This window comes from Porites lutea, chromosome 5 (assembly GCF_958299795.1).
Source record: "Porites lutea chromosome 5, jaPorLute2.1, whole genome shotgun sequence".
NCBI lineage: Eukaryota > Metazoa > Cnidaria > Anthozoa > Scleractinia > Poritidae > Porites > Porites lutea.
In genome coordinates this window covers 34,493,087-34,515,621 of record NC_133205.1, presented here as the reverse complement: position 1 = coordinate 34,515,621, position 22,535 = coordinate 34,493,087, and the positions used below count along the sequence as shown (strand labels likewise).

General features: G+C 39.7%; 2 protein-coding genes across 3 annotated transcripts in view; one reads left to right on the top strand and one right to left on the bottom strand.

Annotated features, from left to right (window-relative positions):
- Positions 1-466: 466 nt before the first annotated feature.
- Positions 467-5,567, bottom strand: LOC140938285 (uncharacterized). Its single transcript, XM_073387790.1, has 5 exons — positions 5,302-5,567; positions 4,578-4,693; positions 2,469-2,854; positions 772-837; positions 467-473 (listed from the first exon to the last, which is right to left on the bottom strand). Exons 1-5 carry the CDS (start codon positions 5,468-5,470, stop codon positions 467-469), a joined length of 744 nt encoding a protein of 247 aa, XP_073243891.1. The 5' UTR covers positions 5,471-5,567.
- A 10,380-nt stretch (positions 5,568-15,947) lies between these two features.
- The window catches only part of LOC140936666 (phospholipid-transporting ATPase ID-like), a 33,270-nt gene continuing 26,682 nt past the window's right edge, over positions 15,948-22,535 (top strand). Inside the window, exons 1-7 of one of the 2 annotated variants that reach the window (XM_073386158.1) lie at positions 15,948-16,235; positions 18,899-19,071; positions 19,925-20,023; positions 20,250-20,310; positions 21,440-21,507; positions 21,593-21,663; positions 22,349-22,431. In XM_073386158.1, the coding sequence (XP_073242259.1) occupies positions 16,202-16,235; positions 18,899-19,071; positions 19,925-20,023; positions 20,250-20,310; positions 21,440-21,507; positions 21,593-21,663; positions 22,349-22,431 (589 nt within the window). In that variant the 5' untranslated portion in view covers positions 15,948-16,201. Of the gene's footprint in view, positions 16,236-18,898; positions 19,072-19,924; positions 20,024-20,249; positions 20,311-21,414; positions 21,508-21,592; positions 21,664-22,348; positions 22,432-22,535 lie in introns of those variants that run through there. The other variant, XM_073386157.1, reaches the window with a different exon arrangement.

The following is a 22,535-nucleotide window of genomic DNA, read 5'->3' as shown; positions in this document are numbered from 1 at the left end:
GTAGGCAGGGAAAACAATTTGGGGGCATGCCCAGCGGTTTTCATGAAAACAGGGTTTGAGTCAGGGTGGTGCTCAATTCTCGCAGGGTCAGAAACCTTCGTTTGAATTATGGTATAATTATAGCATTTTTCTCCGGCTCCTGTTAGTGCGTTACTCGAACAAAAAGAAGAGAAATAAAAAGACACTTGTCACGAGACAAATGGTTCAAAGTGATAAAGGAAGCGCGGTAATGATAACGCCAACAACAGATCGGTTGCAACATGATAAAAAGACATTCAAAGAAAAACTTGTTGCAACTAGTAAAGGTTGATCAAAACTGACGGCATTTTATTTCTCTTCCATTTTACTTTTCCACGTTAGACTTTGGAAATAGGCCTATCATTAAACTTGACATCACACAATCCAAGTGGTCGCTGGTTGGAGCTGGCACGTTCAAAGGAAAATTACCCGGGTCCTTGTACTTGATTTATTTCCTACAAAAAAGAAAAACAGTAACTGAACAATGATTGACACGTTAGATCCCACGAAAAGGTACGTTTCGGTTGAATCCGGCCCGGTTCTCCAAATCATGACAGTGCTGTGAAGTCTCCCTGGACGGCCTGGAGTCTCTTATCTTTGACAAGATCAGAGACAAACCTGAGCCGAAACCTGCCGACATTTCGCGACGTCACCACTGGTTTCCCCGCGAAATGACGAGAGGCGGCGTTGGGAAATGTCGGCTGTTTTCGGATAATAAGAGACAAGCAAAAATGACCTTTGTAATGGGCTTACCTGAAAAGACGATAAATTCCGAAGAGAGAAAGTAAAATGCCAGCGGCAACAATAATGGAGTGGGTTCTAAATAAAAGAATAACAGCATGACTTTTACAGCAAGGAGTCCAACAGTGTGAACGCTTTTGATTTATTCACATTCTTTCGTACAGATTTAATCCAATCAGAAGCCAGCTGGAGACTGTCCTCGACTCTGATTGGTTAATGTTTACATAAAAGAATGTGAGTTGACTAAAGGAGGTCACACTTTTGTGGGCTCCTTGCTGTATAAATCTCTACATACCGTAAAATTCCGAAAATAAACCCCTCTATGTATAAGCCCCCTTCAATATAAGGCCCTGAAACTCGTAAAGCAAAAAGGCCTTCGTGAAATCGCCCCTCCGAATATAAGCCCCCGGGGGCTTATACTTGGAAATTGCCCTCAAATTCAAAGTAAAACTAAGAAAGCAATAACCGTACAGTAACATATAAGTTTTTTCATTGCCAAAAACTATGACGTGTGCCAAATGATTGCATAATTGTAGTCAGAAAGTGTCACAGTACATTACTGTTTGCATTATTCACTCTTTACTTTCGGCTTCACTTTGGATTTCCTCGGTTCAGTTGAAAAGGTCTACGTCCTAACGGGTTTCGGTAAAACCTGCAAATTAGCGATATAAATTTCCTTCCAACTACAATAAGCTAGCCCAATCGTTTTTGAGACTCAAATTTCCCTCCAAGTATAAGCCTGGCCGATTTTGAAACTCAAATTTCCCTCCATATGCCCAGGTGATATGGTTGTGTGCATGCGAGAGGTACCGGCCCGGCCGTGGGTTGATGTATGTGTGTCCCTTGCTTTAAGTTTGTCCCTCAAAAAGGGGCCTTTGAAAAATATAATCCCGGGGACTTATTTTCGGAATTTTACGGTGTATCAAGTAGAATCTCCATTTCTCGGCGAATCCTCGTTTTTCAAACCTCGGCCTCCCGATAATTCGAACCAAATTAGTTTTACCATGGTGGTTCGAGCGTAGTTCAGTGTTGGACTTCCAGCCACCTCAGTATACATCCTTTCTGAAGTAATATCTCCGAATGACACAAATTTGTACGACGCACAGGGGATCAGGGTTCGAATCCTCGATCAGGTGGACCACATTTTCATGTCATGGGCTCCTGGCATGGTATATTATCATGATCATTCTGTTGCTATTTTGCTATTTGCTATCTTTGAATTCCTTAGGTTTAACAGATTTTGGTGTAGATCCTATGTGGAAATATGACTGACTCAAAGGTTATCTTCATTCTATGACTGATTCAAGTCGAAGTACGAATATTCATTTCTGTCCTGGTTGCGCCTCTAAACACAAGGCGTGGACTAATGACGGGAGCACCTATCACGCAGATCCCCCCCTTTTCCTTCTTTACCCTGCCGGCCGCTTTGGGCCTGCTACGCAATTATATGGTTTGATTATAAGATTGGCTCAGCCTGTTCCACGCTTTCAGTAGGTCGCGACCCTCGACGGGTGAAAAAAAGTAATAAAGAGCGAACAGTAGGAAGCGATTTTCTTTCTCCCTTTTTTTTGTCAATCCTTTTCTGTGCGTTCGTCACGACCAACTGAGAGCCTGGAACAGGCCAATTTCTGCCTGAAATTTGATGCCAAGTCCGTTATCGTACTCAAGACCACTTAAATCAAAATTACGTGTGCTTTGTCGATGGTAACCTTAGATTTAAGTGCAGGGAACTGCACATCTTGTATTCCACACTCTGCAAAAGGGGCAGAGTGCCAGCCGATTGGACATCTGCTGCATCCAGGAATTCGGGCTCTTGAGCACTTGGACGTGAAGCCTGTTCTCCAGATTTCTCTTCAGTCAATGTTAGCAGTGGGCTGCGCATGTCCCGCTTTTGTTCAATGTGGGGGGTCTCTGGAGGCAGTTCTTTACAAAACTTGATGATCGGCTTACAAGGAGTGGGATTTAAGTATTGGGGCTGGATGTGGTCAGGTGACGTTACGGTTTCATTCTGGGAAGTAGTCGCAGCACTAGAGTCCAGATCACCTTGATCAACCAGGAACAAATCATCCCCTTCACATTGGGGCCATTTCCAGTCCTGATTATAAAGATCAAAAGAATCCCAATTTTTTTTGTTAAAAGTGGTAAATTGATCATTCAAACTCCAGTAGCCTGCGTAGCAAGCGTTTCCGTTTGGTTTCGGAGCAAAGAAAGACCGAGGAACGGGATTTTTGGATTTGGTCGCGCAAGAAATGAAGCGATAGCCAAAAAACTCCCCGCTCTTTTGCTTGCGCCATTTTTCGCGCGGTCTTTGACTCTCGTTCCTCGTTCTTTGCTCCTATAAACCACACGGAAAAGCTTGCTACGCAGGCTAAAGCTCCAGATTACTGATAACCTAGTGGCCCAAAAGATAGGCTTATCAAAGACCATTGTAGGGGTTGGCCGAGGGGGTCGCGGCCACCCCTTTTTCTTTTGAAATTTTCTTTTAATTGTATAGAATTCTCAAAAAAATAAAAAGTATCTATATAGCTGGCAGGTGTCCCACCCATCCCTTTCTGATTTTTCTGGATCCACTCCTTCTTATAATTAAAATAAACAAGTGTAAAAAGCAAGAACCGTAACTGGCCGAAAGCGAACCAGTTTAGTTGAACTCGGAACTTAGCAGATAGGGTGGGACTTGAACTGAACGGCTCCAGTTTGCACCGAGTTCATCGCTGTAACCGTTCGCCGAGCTTCCTCCTTTGGACTGGCCGGCGGGTGGTTTCCCTCACTGTCCCATTATGCTTAATTGATTTACGACCTGTTTACATGGAGGTGGGGACTCTAAGCAGGTGAGGTAACCCACTAAGGTGGGGTAATCCCCCTGTCAAAATAATCCCTCATATGGTCACCCCATCCATCAGTTAAACGTAATAAAATTAAAACGAGAGATTATATGAACAGGTGGGCTACCCTACCTAAACAGGTTACCTCACCTACCTAGGGTCCCCCACCTCCATGTAAACAGGACCGTAAAAGCACTTTATTAAGGAAAAGGTATATTGCCTGGTTTATGTATAGATGGTGTTTTCAGATGACGTCATAGCGGCCATTGGTGTTTCAAAACAATGAAAAGGCAGCCATGGTAGTGTACAATCGTATGGAAGTTCAACTCTTTTCCTACGTAAACGCTATTTTTTGTTCCTATAAACTAGCATAGATGCTGGCCACGTGAGTGAAAACGCGGATAGCTTTTGCGCTGCCACAAAAATCATACCGGACAGGGCTTCTGTTTAACACGCAAGAACGGATGTGGCTGCACGATTACTGTGACGGGGCGAAGCTGTGCGGTGCTGATCTCGAAAATGGAGTGTTACATATCGGATACTTTTGTGCCATGCGGTGATGTAGTGTCAACACCTATTCGACGGCGTAATGTCGCGGAAGTAAATAAGTAGGAGCGAGGACTAGAACCCACTAAGACGGAAGTAACTACTCAGGATTTAGTGACCAAACCTTCTCGGTCGTCCGCGTCGGCAATAGGCCGATTAAGCAACAGAACGGGAACATCATTTGACGACGGCGCCCGCAAATCAAACAACTGGCTTGACCAATGGCAGAGCGGCAAATTGGGCACCGGAAGTCGTGTTTGGTCCTTTCCGCGCGCGCCAACTGACGTTCCCGTCCTGTTGCTAAATCTTAAATCAGCCTGATATGGTCGATATGTCTGAATCGGGCCGTTGCTGTTCATACTATATCGGCGCCTCAAAAAGCCATCCGCTATAGTGACGAAACAAAGCCTTAGTCGATAAAAAAGTTTTAATTTGATTACCATGTCTTACCGGAAATAATTGTACTGGCGAGAGAAAGCCACAAACAATAACCATAGGGATGAAAAGAAAGAAAATGACGTAGATATGCAGGACAACGAGTTTATAGGGAAAGGTGGATTTGATACCTGGAAGAATAAAAATAAAAATAATATTCAATGATGAGAAAAGAGGGAATAAGATCTTATTTAGGCGATAACCTTACAAGCAACCACTGATGTCCCATCATAAAACCCAGGCATGTCTTCGCCTGGGCTACCCGTTTTTTTCTTTTGGCTCCTTTTTCTCTGTCATATATTTAAGTTGTTCTATTTTAGACTTCTTCCTTGAGACAACAGAATGCCTTTGTGGCAATTAAATATTCTATGTCCCATGGCGTTCATCGCATACACGAGACGGTCGAGAGAATACCGTGCTAGGGTGAAGTGAGATCCCTTTGCGTTTGATACCACGTGATATGTGTCGTGGAGGGTGTCCTTTTTCATAACTGTTGTGTTAGTCTAGGAGAAAATCAGAGCAGAAGATCGCCATATATTAACTTAAAATCACACAATATCCAGCTGTGGTCTTCAGACACACTGGTATTCATTTGTCTTGAGTTATATTACTCCTACAGACGTATACAACATGCTATGAAGTCAAAAGACAGGGAACACATACACACAATCATCCAGTTCTGATTAACCTTATTGAAAAACCCGAACATTCAACTTCGATACCGGTAATTATGAATTACCTTTAAAAATCCATTGGAACACAGCTTCAAATTGGCTGTTCAAAATTGTCCCTTCCTCCAGCACATTATTATGAGAACCTTCGTGGACGTCCGACAAACTATCTCCAAGTTCACGTGATTTCCCCGCAGACAAAACAAATAACAGTAAAATAAGAATTTCTTTTAACATCTCCCGTCTCCTATCAACTGGATGAAAACGGACAAGAGGAAACTCCTCTTGAATATCTCACAAAGGGGTCCCATTTCGGACTTAAATGTTTAAAAGCCCTCGTGACGTAACAATTGGCAATATGCGCGCAAACACGCGCATTCAAAGGAAACATGAGGGCTTTGCGTACTACGCGCGTGGGCATATCCGAAACCGTTACATCTTCCTCGTAATGGCTAATCAACTGGCCTGCGTTGTTCAAAAGTTGGACAGCGCTATCCACCGACTATATCACTAGCTAGCCAACGGACCAATTGCATTATCCAGTGGATAGCGCTATCCAACGTTTGAACAACCGGGGACAGAATGACAAGACGCACGTACAAGCTAATTAAGCGCAACAAATGTATTAACGTTTTTAAGATCTAATCCATCACATTTCAATGGAAACGAAAAAATTAAAAGTAACCATTGCTGAAGACTTTAACAGTCTTTATAGCCTTGAACGCTAAAACCGTTTAATTTCACCAATCAGCATTGTACAAGATGTCAGGCACAACCAGATCTCAAACGAGTACACAGTCCATAAATCTAATTTTGAAAATCAGGCTCCTTGATTAATAGGGCATGTATCCAGGTTCAAGGGTTGAAAGAGGAAAATTTCACTTGACATTAGGATCGACTGGGGAGAAATGCATAACATCTTTATGATGGATGTGTAAATTGATCGTGTTCAAATATCTATTCAATGTTTCGACAGTTGTTCATCTCTGTCATGTCACAGGAGAGTTAACAAGTCGGTTGGGAGAAGGCAGAACTAAATATAATGATGTGTTGACGGTCATGTGTAAAATTAGCAACCTTTAAGATTCTACTGATCTTACTAGCTTTTTTTATTATCTGAAATGACTCCTTTACATGAACAAGTGCCAATTGCTTGATAATTACCAAACACAAATTTCCATGGATTCTAAAATCTTGGGCCTTTAAGTACTAGATAAAAACTTAACCAATCAATATATGAATGGTGAAAATCTTGTTCGCAATTTTCCTTTAGCGTTTGCTAATAAGGGGTGACAAAAAATCGTTAAATTTGAAAGCGTATTTAAGTAATTAACATCGTGTTCAGTTACTTTCATTTTCATAATTGAATTTTAAGCCTTATCAGTGCACCAAACTAAAAGAGAGTAATTATTTAGTTCGGTGGATCAACTGGGCCGCCAAAAAATGCAATTTTCATTAATATTGAAGTTTTCCATCCACTGGTGACCCGCGCAAGGCTCTTGGCATATTTTTATGAAAAAACTCTATTGCCATTTTAAGCTACTACGTTCTACAACATATAGAAACAGCAAAATGCAGAATACGTTCAAATGAGTGACACACTTGACGTTTGACGAAGACAAGTCTATACTAAATATACACTCACCAGTTGATTGATTCGCATAACTCATTTCTTATCATTTTGCAGTCAGTGTGTGCTTTTCTTTCCCAGGTTCATTAATATTCAAAGAAAACCTCTCTATTGACTGTAAGCTTATCTCGCTGCCAGTTTACATCTCTCAGTGACATTCACAGTTTTATTACGAACCATTTTGATTGATCTAACTCTCAAAAAAAAGCGAATGGTCGAATGGGCACGGCCGTTAACTCACATTTCTTTTATTTCGTCGACAAAGAATAACCGACATATTTTGAATTATCCCTGAGAATTAAATCGACACGGCTAGCACCTGCAATTCCCAGAGTTCTTGTTGTTCGTCGTTGCTGGGGTTGACAGAGTTCAAAACAATTCATTTCGCTCTCCAAGACTCAAAACCATTGAATTCTCGACAAAAGTAAGAAGAAATGAGAATGCTTTTGTGTTTGTCGTCGAATACCATCAAAGTGGCACGGAAACTAATTTAAGGTAACTCCGTTTTTATGCCTCTTAGATACCGTTTTTGTTTTTAACTTTTAAACTGAATTAACATTAGTTATGGGTATAACTGACAACCAGTATTTTAGAAAGTCAGTGTTTGGTCTAGAGTTACAGCATCTATCCTTTTAATAAAATAATGGCTCGGCCTTTCAAGTTTATCACGAACAACCGGATCGGGATCATGACTCGCGGTGCCAGCAATGTTGCAATTTTTCCCGCAGATGTTAGTACCTTGTGATTTGCATTCAGTTTCAGATTTCCAAAGAAATAATCAACTTCTTTGGATCATATTACATTTAGCCTTGAAAATCAAACCAAATCAGTGAAAACTACTGCTTTCGCATGATTCACTCATTGGAGCCGGAAGAATCCTTTATCATTGAAAGTTGACCTAACAGAAGTTCTACCGACAGCTTGAATCGTCGTTCTGCCCTTTAATAATCTCGTTTGGCTGGATATTTCGTGTATTGAACTAACGCACTGTCTCCGAAATTCATGTTTTTGAGAGGTCTAAACGAAATTTTAAAAAAGTGTACGAAAAAATAAATGATGAAAATGAGCTCAGAAGTGGCGAAGAAATGTTTAAGTTTACTCTTAGTAATCAAAACAAAAAATAATATTCCATACTGATAGCAGTTACAGTCTTAACGTCACGGGAAAAAGAGTAATATTACTATTATTTTAAGTGACGACGTTAATTGAGTTTGGAGTGGGCTAGAACACTCGATCGAGTCTCTTCTAGTGAGTTGGAAAGTTTAAGCTTTCCACGTACATGAGTAACCTGTCATATATCGTGTGAAGTTGCATCAATAACTGTTTATTATTATAATTCTGTATGCAATGGTTTTCAATGAAGTACAGGACGATATTTTTTCAAGCTCCAAAGTAATGCGACACTCAGTGTTAGGACCCGCGGCTACTGTACACGTCGACGAAAAACCTTTAACCTGGTCACGAAGGACACATGTCAGCTCACTTCAATAAAGCTGTATTCACAGTGCGGACCAGGGTGTGAATCATGCTTTGAACACGATCTCTCCGGTTATGATCAAAAACAACAATAACAACAACAACAACAACGTATACTTGTCAGTACTGTAAGAATAACAGTATAAACACTTTGTACAGAATTTTAAAAAAAATCAAACAGTTAACACTGGACACCCAAACTAACTACAAATTAAGACTATTCGAGTTAGTTTCGATCACAGAATCATGAGTAGCTAAATTAAAGCGGGACGAAAACTCTAATGCAAGAATGGGCAGACGATCAAGGGAGTTAGAAAAGATTTTTTCGAAATTCATAATTGTTTCCAAATTTATTTCATTTAGGGTATTTTAATTCGCAGGTGTTTACATAGAGCAGTAAATCCGAGAATAGCGTTCAGATTAGTATACAAATTAAAGCACTAACTTCAGATTCCGGATTCAAAATCTCCGGACACGCGTCCAAACCGGGACGTTTCCATTTCGCGGGTTCACTCATCTCAGTGTGTGTAAACGCAAAACGAATCTATCAGACACTAAAAAGACATGAAAAATCTCGCCTAATGTAAACATAGTCTTGGAGGCAGTGCGATCAAGCTGCATATGCATGTCAGGTTATCTCGATCCCCGAGTTGAACTTTTTTTCTGAAAAGGCGAGTGGCGCCTTAACTAACAAAACGGAAAAGAAAAAAAAGTGACAGGTTATTTAGAAAGTAACTGATCATGTTTGCTCTGCCATTGTAAGCCTCTGTCTCGCTCGTTCTACGCTAAATAAAAACATGAATATATAACGCTCCATTTTAGTCCCTGTGCAATGGAACCTTGATTTAACGAAGTGCCAAGGGACTGGGAAAATTTGTTCGTTATATCGAGGGCGATCGAGGGTTCGTTATATCGAAAAAATCGATTTCACGAAATGTTGGGAAAACAAGCAAACTGTTTATTATATCGAGGTACAGTTAATGATTAATTTCCAACACCCATAATTTCAGGATCTGATAAACATTTGTATACGATTCAGAGCAGTCCATAACTACGGCACTAGCAACACAAGCAAAGGTAAACAAAGCTGCTTAAAACTACTGTACAAATAAATTTTATCCTCGTTGGTCTGTTACGTTTCGCATTGATCTTTACCGGGAGCCCATCAAATGCTATCTTTCGGTCACATGTTGACATTTATTCGTTATATCGAGGTATATTTTACATTTGCGTTTCTCTATTGTGTTCGTTAGAACGAGTTTCGTTAAATCGAGGTTCGTTATGGCGAGGCCCGAGGGTGGGGGGGGGGGGGGGGGCACTTGGGTATTTTTTGGGTGGGTATGTGCCGCTCGGGACTCCAAATTGGCACCCCGTTCTAAAAAAAATTCCCCTAAAATTGATACCCCGTTCTAGAAATGGGCCAATTTTTTATACTCCATTCTAGAAAGTTTGTAAATTGAAATAGCCCTGTTTTTTTTAAAAAGATATTTCTTCATTTCTTCGACTTATACATCAAATAAATGCTTCTTCATAATCAGCAACAATTTTAAAGAGAAGATAAAATCGTTCCAGACTTCCGCGCGCCAATTTATCTAAGATGGCGGACTCAGCGCTCGTGGCTCGCGCCAAAATACGCCCGCCCTGCACGCTAAAACACAGGTTGCAACAAGAGTACAACAGTTTGCTTGTTAACGCATTGAACCGTATTTTTAAAAGCAATCTGTCCCTGAATAATTTCGAATCGCTGCTTACAAAACTGGAGCTTTCATGCGTTCGAAATATAATACCCCGTTCTAGAAAACGCCTCTGAAATGGCCTACCCCGTTCTAAATCAGGAGCTTTAAAATCATAACCTTATAGGTAATGTATGGGAGTACCACCCCGGGTGGCGAGGTTATGTTCCATACATTTTATTGTAAGTTTGGCCGGGCTAAGGAAAATCGTTCGTTATACCGAGTCATCCTTATATAGATCGGGTTCGTTAAATAGAGGTTCCACTGTATATGAGCACCGCGGGGCCCCCGTTGTTCAAACGCTTTACAACGCTTGCACTAATCTGAGGCCCTTTTCATTAGGGGGTAACCGGTATGTCCCTAGTCTGAATTTCAAAAGCTGTCGAGTACAGGGGCACCCATGTGGAAGTAATGATATGTCCTTGGAAGGAAAGTGTTGCTGGGTAAGTGACAATTCAGGACAATGTCTGAGGGAATTTGATGTCTGGAATGGCTGCTATGTGTTATGTCAGAAACCTCTTCCCCATTCCCCCCCCCCCCCCCCCCCTTCCACTGAACACCCAATTTTCTATTGTGCGTGCATCTGTGTGTTTTTTGTCTGTCTTCTATTCTTTTTTGTAGCGATGTATGTCGTGTATTGTTCTGTTTTCTTATATTTTGATACTGTTTTTGCAAAAGACCTATCCACGGTTTTTTTCAACTTTTGCTGGACATGGACGAGTTGGGGAAAATCCGTCGATTCCACCGAAAAGAGCGTCTTAAAATTAGTAAGATTGCCAAGTTTGAAAGTGATTTGTTGAAAACTAACGAAGATATAGCCCCGGAGGGTGGGGGGGGGGGGGGGGGGGGGGCACTCAATGAAACATTGGTTAGAGGTGTGCCGCAGAGGCCCTCAAACCCTAAAACACTGCATGCTCATTTCAATTCAACGTGGACAGACTGCAAATTATAGAAGTTAAAGACAAGAGACCTAACTCTGATTCCTTGATTCTGATTTTTTACATTTCACTTACAGAAACAAGTAGTTTTTCAAACAAATATCATGGATTAAATTCTTTTGGAAAAAGAAAATGTGTGTACCACAAATGTAGACCGCTCATCACCAGCCTTCACATACTGAGGCTTCCCGTCCAATTAAACTGACACCCTGTTCAAGACGTTAAATAGTGAAATTATGTACCCTATTTAAGACTCAACACACTGAAAACCATACCCTGTTCAGCGGCACATACCCGTTTAGGCCAAATAAGGGAGTGCCCCCCAACCCCCCTCCCCCCCTCCCGGAGATATAACCTCTCAAAGTCGCGAAATTTTATAGTCGTTTTATAGACGTTTTATGTTGGGGGTACAAACTTGCCCCCCACCATACAAAAGTCTGTAAATTTCCCCAATTTTGGGGAGCTGTTTTCGCTCGCTTAAGACGTATCCCTTCCAAATTCGACAATTTTATTAATTTTAAGACGTTTCCACTGGTGTCGACGGATTTTCCCAAAACTGGTCCATATCAAAAGTTTCACTAATAAGTCTAATAACACGAGGGAAAATCGGCCAATCAGAAGGGTTGTGATACGTAGTAGGTTGTTTTTCTCAAGCGGCAGTTTGAAAATTTGTTTCAGTAGTTGTCTGGTCTGCTCTCTTGACCTTCTTCAAGTCCACTTTGATTGGGCTCACGTTTGTTTTCTCGACTTTGTCGCTCAAAGTTATGGGCAACTCGGTAATTGCCCTAACTTGTGACACTTCTGACGGTGTACCAGGTACCAGGGTTTTTCTCGCGTGCGGCGACCGAGCCACGAGCGGCAAAAAACTCATGCGGGTCACTATTTAAGCTTGACAGAAACCGCAAAGCGCACGCGGAAAGCGCACTATAAAGGTCTCTCGCATCCAGGGTATGCCAAGCGTCAACTTTTTTCTTACGGGCAACAGCGTTTTTCAACTCGCAATGCAACAATATATGGTTGCTCGACAAATTGAAAAGATCGATGTTTTCCGCCGGATTAGAGCTCCTGTGCCCGTATTACTTCAACCTTGTTCCCGAGGGTCTCGCCTCTTCCAAGAGAAGGAAAGACAAAAGTCTCCAGGGCGCCCTGCCTGGCGAGGGCCTGTACCCCCGAAGAGCTTGCTTGCAGGCTAGAAGAATAGAGAACCTTAACCTACGATAAAGAAAAAAGGACCGTCTGATCGAAGGTCAAGAGACCCAGAGATTAGAGGTTGTATTACCCCCGGGTATTACCTCAAGGATCATAAGGTTTTCTTTTATTTGATGGACAATTATGGCGCTCTTAATTTTCTTTAGAAGACGAATCGGATGATTCCTTACAATTACTGGTTGATGTTTATAAAATGAATCTGCTGTAAAAAAAAAGTATTAAATCGCTTTAATTTTAACTTAAGTGGTTTATTATTAACGAGCGTGCGAAGAGTACAATCGGTGCTCTGATCATGATCCCAAACGTTTGGTACGTGACGAGGAAAGACCTTGAGACTGACCCAGAGCTAAAGTAAAAACACCTATTCTAAGGTAAGTTCCAGGCAGAAAACCCGGACAACAGAAATATGAATGCGACGTTTTTTCCCAAAGGCAGTAAATTGTGGCTTTTAAACGGATACATAGTCTGTGAAGCGCAGACGCATTTCCGGTCGTCGCTTCTCTCCCTCCGAAAAATAGCTATTTTTCGGAGGGAAAGAAGCGACGACCGGAAATGCGTCTGCGCTTCGCAGGCTAACGGATACACAGCAGCGACTAAAAACTATCCATTGTTATCAAGCAGTCTGGTTCACCTTTAATAGTTGCTAGCGCGTAAAAGCTTCACTCAGATAGTACTGATTATTTCGTTAACTTGATAAAGAATATTTTATTCGCAGAAATTTCTTTCAAAAGCTTTTGCATCAAAAGCACAGTACTAATTCACTGCCTGTTGCTCCAAAATTTTACAGAGCAGCGTTAGAATATGCGATCAGCTGCGATTGTAACTTTCCGTGTACGTGCCGTGTCAGAAGTGTTTCGACTGTCTTAAGTCCGTGTTTGATCAGCACTTGTGGTCATGATATGTGAGTTCTTGACGTTTTTAGTTGAAAGATATCTGCATGCCAAATGAGTATAACAAGAACTCAAGAGACATTTTCATGTAGCAAATTCACAGGGGACAAAAACAAACGAGAGAAAACAATTTATGACATTTACCATTTGTAGTGGGATTAAGCACGTCATTCAAAGGGGTAGTTTATGTTAATTCCAAACAAATGTAATATAGACTCAATGTAGACTTGACGTAAAAAAAATATGTATTGTTACCTGACCAGGTAATTAATTGCACTTTTTTGTTTCAGCTGAATACAAGATGACGATTAGATTTGCTTGACTGCGATGCCAAGCTAATTCTAGGCAGACACGAAATGAGATGAAAGGAGATAGGTTTTGAGATTCTAAACGCTCTATCCAGGGCTAATCGATGCTTGTTTTAGCACCAGTGCCGAAAGAAAAGAAAGATGTCGATGAAATCCAGAACTGCCAAAGTGTCAGCCAATGAAGGTATAAAATATTAGAAGTAAAAATGCCACTGACACTTTGATACACAGCATGCAGCACTAGTCTTTGTGTTAACTGCATGATAATTTGGATGAATTTATCAAAGCAACCAGATTCTGGAATTCACATAGACCAAATGTTCTAAATACCGTATTTACCAGTCTCTTGGTAACTTCGATTCAGTGGAACCCCGGCCGATTCAGGAAATTTCTGGGGGACCGCGTATTTTCCCTGGGTACCAAGGGATGTTTTTTATTCGCATGCGGAGGCCGTGCTCTTCTAGTCCTACTAGCCTGCGTAGTAGGGAACTTTTCTCCCTCTCCTTGCCCTCCCCTTTTTGTTCCTGCCACTCAGGCTAGTACGCTTCAGTAGCTGCAAGAGCCAATAATGGGACTTGGTAGCTGCAGGCCGAAGCTACGAGCGATTAGGTGGGTAATCGTGACCGAAACTGGAAACCTCCCAGGGTAGGATAATATGCTTTTCATTGCTTTTCTTCTCTTTCTTCTTCTTCTTTTTTTAATCTCTTTTCTTTCTTTCTCTTTTTCGTTTCCTTTCTTCCTTTTTTAATTTTTAATTTTTACCAATCATGGTGCGTTATATCATAGAATACTCGAAGAGACGTTGTGCAGGTTGAATCTACCCACAAGAATTATCAATTAAATCATAGATTTCCTTCCTAATCGTTCCCAAAGAATCAAACTATCTGAGGGCTGTTACTCGGAGTGAAAGTCAGTGTCCTCCAGTCCCTCAGGGAACAAAATTAGGCCCAGGCTATTTTTTGTACTTATAAATGATTTAGAGGTTGATAATATGGAATTACGTGCACGATACCACAGCATCAGAAGCCGTTGCCAAGGGCAACCGAAGTTGTGCCCAGGAAATGGCGGATAAGTTTGCGGAGTGGTCTACGCAGAATAGAGTCAAACTCAATTGCGACAAGTGTAAGGAGCTTAGGATATCTTTTGTCAAGGATAAGCCCCAGTTTGCGCCTATTGTAGCAAATGGTTACGAACTAGAGAGGGTGACTTGTGCTAAATTACTAGGTCTGACCATATCGAGCAACCTTACGTGGAACAAACATCTGGAGATTAGTGACGTAATCAAGAAAGCGTCAAAGCGTCTGTATTTTTTGGTGCGGTTAAAAAGATCAAGAGTTCCTTGGCAGGATATGTCCACTTTGTACACTGCTTGTATACGCTCTAGGCGAGGGAAATTATTAGAAATTGGACAAAACGCGTAGTTATTTGAGATCTTGACTGATGTAATTACTGGCAGGCCCTTAATTTTTACTGTGCCCGACCTTTGAGTTGTGAATTTGACAATTTTTGTAATCGTCCTAAAGGTTGGGAATATTTGACCACCGCGCGCATGGAAGTGGTGGAAAACTGGAACGAATTGGGTGGATCACATGTTACAAGTTTCCATGTTGAACATTTTCTGAGCTTGATATCTCTTCTAAGTACTAGAAGGGCAAATTCAAACTCGCTATGTATCTTCTGCAAAAAACTGGAGGTAAAATAAGAGGAAGAAAATAAACAATTCCTTTTTAAGCGTGTTGCAAGTATTTTTGCTTTCAATCATTGAGTATAGTGAAAAGTTTTGTTTTGTTTTGTTTTGTTTTTCTTTGATCAATTGACGCGAACGGGGTGTGCAGAAATAGTCAGTGCTCTTTCCGTACTGCACATAACCCCAAGGTCCAAACTTCCGACGAAAAATGAAGAGAGATATGGGATTTAGGAGAAAGTGGTAGCGAGACTTGGGAATGGAATTATGAACGGAATAAGGAATTGACAATTCTATGAAGGGGGAACCTGGAAAAACATGGAAAATTTAGTTATTCCTTTGACTTCAGATCATGACTTATACACACCTGTAAATGTCAGAAATGCTAGTTTCAAAGTAAAAGTTCCTGAAGAGGCAAGTAAACATGCAATCGAGCTGATCGAGACAAAGAGATCTAATTTAATCATGATGTAAAAGAAAAGTAATAGGAGCTGTATTCTCTTCTAGTATAGGTCGCCAAGTAACAAAGAAAGAATTAAGCTTTTTTTAAAAATCAATTGAAGTCTTCTTTGTGCGCGTTTTTGCATATTTATCCTTTAATGAGCACAGTTCAATTCGAAATGTGCTTCCATTATTTTGTACGTGTCTTCACAGTAACACAAAAATCTGTTTAACTTAAGATACGATCAGCATTTCGTGATTCCTACAGGCTAACAATTTTTCCGGCCAGCTTAGAGTCGTAACTGGAACTCAGTCCTCCAACCCTCGGTTATCTTGAAATGCGGGAAACTGCAAACAAATGCTATGATATTGTGTTTTTTCAGTGTTTGATTGATTTCGCCGAAATTATCGCTTTCAAAGCGGGTAGTACGGTGAAGAGCGGAATTTGCAGGATTACCATTTTCGTAAGATTTTTGACTTTACATCTTTAACCTGAATTAGACATAAGCTTGTGGTGAACCAGAAGACAAACCCGCAGTGATAAATGCGGAAACTTTGTCGATCTGGTGCGGCGTCCTTCAATTTGTAAGTCAATGATCAGTGCACTACCAGCGGACAGAACTGTTTATCTTATAGTTATCCGGGTTTAGCGCCTCAAAATGCATCTGTGCAGAGGAAAGGATCAAGAAGAAGGTATTGTAAGAATACTATTGTGTAGTCTTAGACAGTTAATGATCGTGGAAAGAAAGCACTTGTTTTACGAGCAGCTGGCCCGAGTTTCCTTAACAACTGTTCTACTGTTAACAACCAGTCGATATTTTCATTTGCCCACGTTGACACATGCACAGTCTCATTGATCGGGGGTAAATTATTAATTCATTTTTAAGCACGCTATTTTCTATTTCATATATTAATATCGTGATTTATTTGAAATGAAAAATGTATTAGTTTTATAAAGTGATTTTAATTATTTTATTCCTGTTACCCAGAGATACCAGCCTCGAAACAGCTGTGTCGACGATAGGATCGAGCATCAAGCTTACTTAACCGCCCTAAATAAAGAACTTGTGCGAAAAGTATGCCTTATAAACGTACATACAGCGTTAGTAGTGTCGTAGTTTCGTATTTGACCTTTCCCCTTTGGAAAAATTTAATAATGCTTTGTTTTTCATTCATTAACCTTGCGTCGCTTATTTGCTTCAATAATTATTATGCTGTTATTAGTAGCAACGATTGTGATAATACAAAGCTTATGAAACAAAATGTCCAGAGACTAGGAAAATAAGTGCGTTATAATGGGGTTAAGTTATATTGGAATCCTGTTCCCTACATTTTTACATTTTACTTCAACTGGAGCAAAGAAAAGTACATACAAGGATTCATTGTATTGTTAATTTGGTGTTCATTCTATTGGAGTTTCACTTTAAAACACCACTTCAGTTTTATAAGAGTGTTTCTTCTGCCTCAGCATTTGGCTTTAGCAGATAACACCTTCTTCAATCTGCATAATTCTTCATATGATACGTACAAGCCTCACCCATTTCTAATTGTTTAAAATTGTTCTCCCCAATATTTGTGAGTCATAAAATTTACTGAACAAGACGCACATATTCTTGTTATATTTATGCGGAATAGTTTTTGCTAGTTCATTTTGTTATTATATCAGGCTTAGTTATTATCAGGTGTGCATGTGCATTTACCCAACCAGTGGAAATCGATAGGTGGACTTAAAAATCAACTTTAGGAAAACAATTTACTGCGCTTTTCACAAACATGCGAATTCTGAAGTTCAAAAGCCAACTGATGATTGCGTTTTTCGCTGCCATTAATCATCTTAACTGACTTCTTAGGAAACAAAACTTTGCTTTAATGGGTTCAAAAGGTCATGGTTCATGATTTGTAATCGGTGGATTTCGATCCATTTTGTGTGTTTCTGTGTTTCAAGTTTGTTGCTTGTGGTTGTAATAATTATGATTGACGGCAGCAAAAAACGCAATTGTGAAGGTGGTTTTTGAACCTCAGAGTTTGCATGTTTGTGAAAAGCGCAGTAATGAACAAGTTAGATCTGTATATCAATAATATAGTCTAGCATCCAGCAGTTAAAACAACTGCCCAAAATGCAAAGATTTAGTGGCCTCTTATGGGCAGTGGTCACTTATAAGAATCAAACAAACCACAGGGTACTTCTTCAAGAAGAGGTCCTGGTGACATGTCTACTTTTGGATGAGAATTTGTTGGATTTAACTTCTCAGTTGTGATATGTGTACCTGTAAGAAATCAGTAGATCTGCAGCAGATCTGTTACAGGTCTGTTTTTTGGAAACAGACTAACTGCAGATTATTTTTACATCTGCAAAGTCTGTTTTTTAAGTCTGTGCAGGTACTGCCTTCATCATCTGGAAAGATGTTTGATCCTGCAGATGAGAAACAGATGAAAAACAGATCTGCACATGATCCGTTAAGTCTGCAGCGTCTGCAAGCTGTCTTTAGCACACATGTTCATCAATTCAAAATAACTTATTATTAAGACTACCCGGCCCGGCATGTCCGCTGCTTTGTCAATAAATTTAACCAGCTACATCCAATTTTATTAATGAAAGAACCGTGAGAAAATTACCATACTTTCATTTTATTTTATTCACTCTCAAGAAAAATATAGCTTTTCAATTCATGAATCTTTTGATAATTTTTTTGATAATTTCTTATTGCAGTTCTGCCAGTAAATTTCCATAACGTGACAGAGTACTTACCAGTTTTACACAGCAATATTTCACCAGATCTGCAGCAGACTAATTATTACAAATCTGCTCATTTCCTATGGGTAGTTGCATGTTGTCAGTAAACTTTCCTCTCATATTCTGATTTGTGTTAAGCACAGACACTGAGCTCAGATCTGACCACATCACAAGTAACATACACAAGTACAGAACATATAATCCAGGCTGAAGTGGACTATAGTTAAAATTAGAAAAACTCCTTTGAGTCTGAGCCCTCCCCTCTCCCCTTCCTCCCTCTAAACAATACAGTGCTAATTTTTTGCAGCCTTGAAAACTCCAGGGACCCATTTTCCAGATAACATGATAAAATATTCAGTTAATAAAACAAGCTGGTACTTTTTTTAAGTTAATTTTTTAAGTTAGTTTTTTAGTTTTTTCAGTAAATAAAACAAGCCGTACTTTTTTTTTTAGATTTTAATTTGAATATTTCATTTATTTGGGTGGGAAAAGTTACAGGGTCTTTCAAGAAATTGGCTGCTGGAGTTTTTTTTGTATTAATATATTTTTTTAATTTGTAAATTGTGAACCATTGCTTTACTATTTTATATTTAAGTATTGTATTAATTTTGTTAATTTTCAGAAACAGACAGGCAACTTCGAACCAATGATCATGAGTACAATTCCACCTTCCACTATGTCAACAATTACATCAGGACCTCTAAGTACACCTTGCTGACCTTCTTACCCATGAACTTGTTTGAACAATTCCGGAGGATTGCCAACTTATATTTTCTTATGCAAATCGTTATCATGGTAAGAGAATATGGTAAAGATACCAAGTATTTCTTCCAAATTATAAGTACAGTGTAAGTAGATTTACATAGCCTGAGATAAAGGATGTAAAAACTATTCAAAAGAAAAAATGGTTGTTGTTTTTGATAAAAATTGCAGGGAGCCCAAAGCTCTAGTTTGTAAGTTTTGTGTAAAAACTAAGTAGACTTTCTGGTCATGCAAGACAAAGTTAAATCACCTTGAGCCAGTGGTCTCTGCTAGACCACAGCAGTAAAAATGAAAAATGGGAAATGTGTCCTTGAAAGTCCTTGAAAAGTCCTTGAATTTTTTGTTCAATAACGGGCACGAACCCTGCAGGGTTCTCTCACGAGGTTGCATGGGTCGATGCACGCGTGAATTTGGTCAAAGTACAACAACAACAAAGACATGTTTTCATATCAGGTTACTTGACGGGGTGAGCCGACATGAGTACACAAATTCTGAGTGACTCATTTACATATCACATTCCACAGCGATAACTCGGTGAAATGCCTGGAAGGCCTTACCGATCCCACCCCCCCCCTCCCCCCTTAGCACCCACCAATCAATTTTGTTCCACTGCTCGAGGTGCCTATAAAGCCAACTTTGGTTTGGGGAAGGTGTGGGGGGACTAAATTGTGTTTTTTTATTTTCTCCAAAATGTACCCTATGAAAGTATCTCAAGAATTTGTTTGCCAGTGACATTGTAGCTTCTGAAAAGATTCTTCTATGGAATTTAATAATTCCTTGATCAAAAGATACTAACAGTGTGTCTATTGCTTATATATGCCAATGTAATATATGAAGGTAATCCCTTCCCAATTAGTAAGTATATTTTTGTTGTCTTTTTACACAGTCCATTCCTAAAATCACTGCATTAAGCCCTGAAGCTACAGCTGTACCACTTATTATTGTTCTGGCTGCAACAGGAGTCAAAGACGCTGTAGATGATTTTGTAAGTCAAACAAACATTTTATTCCAATTTACCATAAGAATATATAAGCCGGACACCTCTCTAAGACAGACAGTCAGGACTGGTCTCCCTAAGGTGTCTCAGACCTGACTGTACTCCTGACCTGTGGAACAATGTGATCTGTAGTTTAAACTTGGCTGTTGAAAAAAATAATGCTGTAAGTAAATCCATTACTGTATTGCTAAACCTAGTTACTTTCCACTTGCAGAAACGGCATAGAAGTGATGATGAAGTCAACAATAGGAAGGCTAAGGTTCTTAGAAACAACAGTGAAGTTACAGGACACGCTGACAAGTGAGATATATGCCTGTTGTTTAGTTTTATATTATTTGAGAGGTCAACACATCCTAGTTATAAGTGGCATGGATCTGATCTACATTATTAACATATTATGGTTTTCTTCTCGATTTTACTCTTAATATTAACTGAAAAGTCAGCAGTTACCTGGTCGGGAATGAATAGTCAAAATTACAGTAGGTTACGTGGGAACTTTCATGAAAAAAATGTGATATGTCAAGGCCGTGCTCTGAGAAAAGTTGAAGTGAACCCACTCCTCTGAACCTGTGAAATCCCGGGTGCCCAGAATATGATTTATATGAAATAACTAAGATTTTCCAGTTTACCCAGGAGCTAATTAAAGTTAGGTGCCATGAAACACCAGGCACTGTTAAAGCACAGGGGAGGGTACAAAATGCAGGTGAGAGGAATTATGGAACCTTACAGTGCCATGGTAAACAACAACACTAAAAGCAGCGTGCAAAGAAAAATGTGTCCGATAGCCCGGGGCTAGTGGATTTTGCTATCGGGCTAGTGAATTCTGTTTTTAACTTGCCTGACGGGTAGGTGATGTTTTTTGAGGAATTCGATCAACAGAAGAACTGTAAAATCAATTCTGCTAGTCAAAAAGGTTTTTGGGCTAGTTGAAATGACATCAGGGCTAGTAAATGCTAGCTTTAGCTTGCCCGAATGGCAAGCTGTAAAAATGATTTTCTTTGCACCCTGTAAAGTGTCTCCTGGCCTAATCACAATCCAAAATAGAGTTTTAGTTTAATGTGGAACTACTTACTGGTATCTCATTCATTAAACAACAGAGCATTGACAGGCTGCACTTGTGGTCCCTGTGGCCTGTTACCTGTGTTTTGGACCAGCTTTGTGTGCACTTTCTTCTCTCAGTTGCTTATAATAGAAGTGGTTGCCTACCACAGATTCCACCAGTTAATTACTTTATTTATTTGACCGAGAAATTTTAAAATTTTTATTTTTTGGACTTTGGATAAAAGAGAATGCTGGTCTGCACTGATGATCAGTACATGTGTGTTTTTTGACTCGCTCGTGATAAACTACCAAATGTGTCTTGGTTTAATAATAATAAAAATATTTAACTCTCTGTTAGACAAGAAGAAGAAAAGTGGATGAAGCTTCAAGTTGGTGATGTTCTCAGAATAGATAACAATGATCAAATTCCTGTAAGTAATCAATACATAGATGTTGGCTTGCATTTCAAGTCTTGGCCATTCTTAGGTGTCTTATCAGCCTTTATCTCTTTTGCAGGCTGATATTGTGGTTCTTACTACCAGTGAAGAAAATGGTTTGTGCTACATTGAGACAGCTGAATTGGATGGGTGAGTCGTATAGTTATAAACTTATAAAATTGCCTTGGGAGAACAAAGTTCAGATGGTGAAAATTTTCATCAATGACTTACTAGTCAAACTCCTTTATTTATTTGTTTTCCCATCAACTCCTTTTTACAGACATCTAGCAAATATGAAACCGTTAATTGTTAAAAGTTAATGTAGCACACAACAAAAATAAATTTGTAGCAGCAGGGTGAGATTAAAATGAAAAATTGCTTTCATGCCCTTGAGTTCCATCAGGCTATTCCTGATGTTAGTAATACCAGTCCAAAGAAGTTGTGCAGGCCTAATCCAACCAACTCTTTCCCTTCATGCAAATGTTGCTTGCCTGTTGGGTAACTCACAATAAATTAAAACATGCTAGTCTGAAGGCTATCAGACAGCACTTTGGTGCTCCCTGAACAGTCAGTGTTCTTGAGTGCATATATGTTCACATATGCAAAAGAGTTTTGTTCCTACTAGATGCCTAGATCTTTGTTACCCCCATTATTGAAAACAATCATCAACTTTTAGGCTCAATCATACAAACTTTATTCACTTTAACTTAAAGTGACATAGTATCAGTACTTTAATTTGACTTTCACATCTGATGTACTAGCCATAACTTCACCTGTATAAAATTATCATTTCTTGCTTGTTGATAATTGTTAAGGTTTTATGTTTTGTTCACAGAGAAACTAACCTAAAATGTCGGCAACCCCTTCCTGAAACTGCTGAACTTGGTGATGATGAAGATCAACTTTCAACTGTTAAAAGTATAGACTTTTTTTCTTGCCATATGCAACAGTGATGATATGAGGATTAATCTTTCTAAGTTGCAAAAATTGACAATTTATTAAAAGGAAAACTTGTTTTGTCA

Excerpts from the sequence above, each read along its gene's own strand:
- LOC140938285 (XM_073387790.1), bottom strand. The coding sequence starts at position 5,470 with ATGTTAAAAGAAATTCTTATTTTACTGTTATTTGTTTTGTCTGCGGGG. Across the intron at positions 2,855-4,577 it reads CGCCAGTACAATTATTTCCG|GACTGGAAATGGCCCCAATG; the intron begins GTAAGACATGGT and ends CTTTATAATCAG. Across the intron at positions 838-2,468 it reads TCCCTGCACTTAAATCTAAG|AACCCACTCCATTATTGTTG; the intron begins GTTACCATCGAC and ends TCTTTTATTTAG.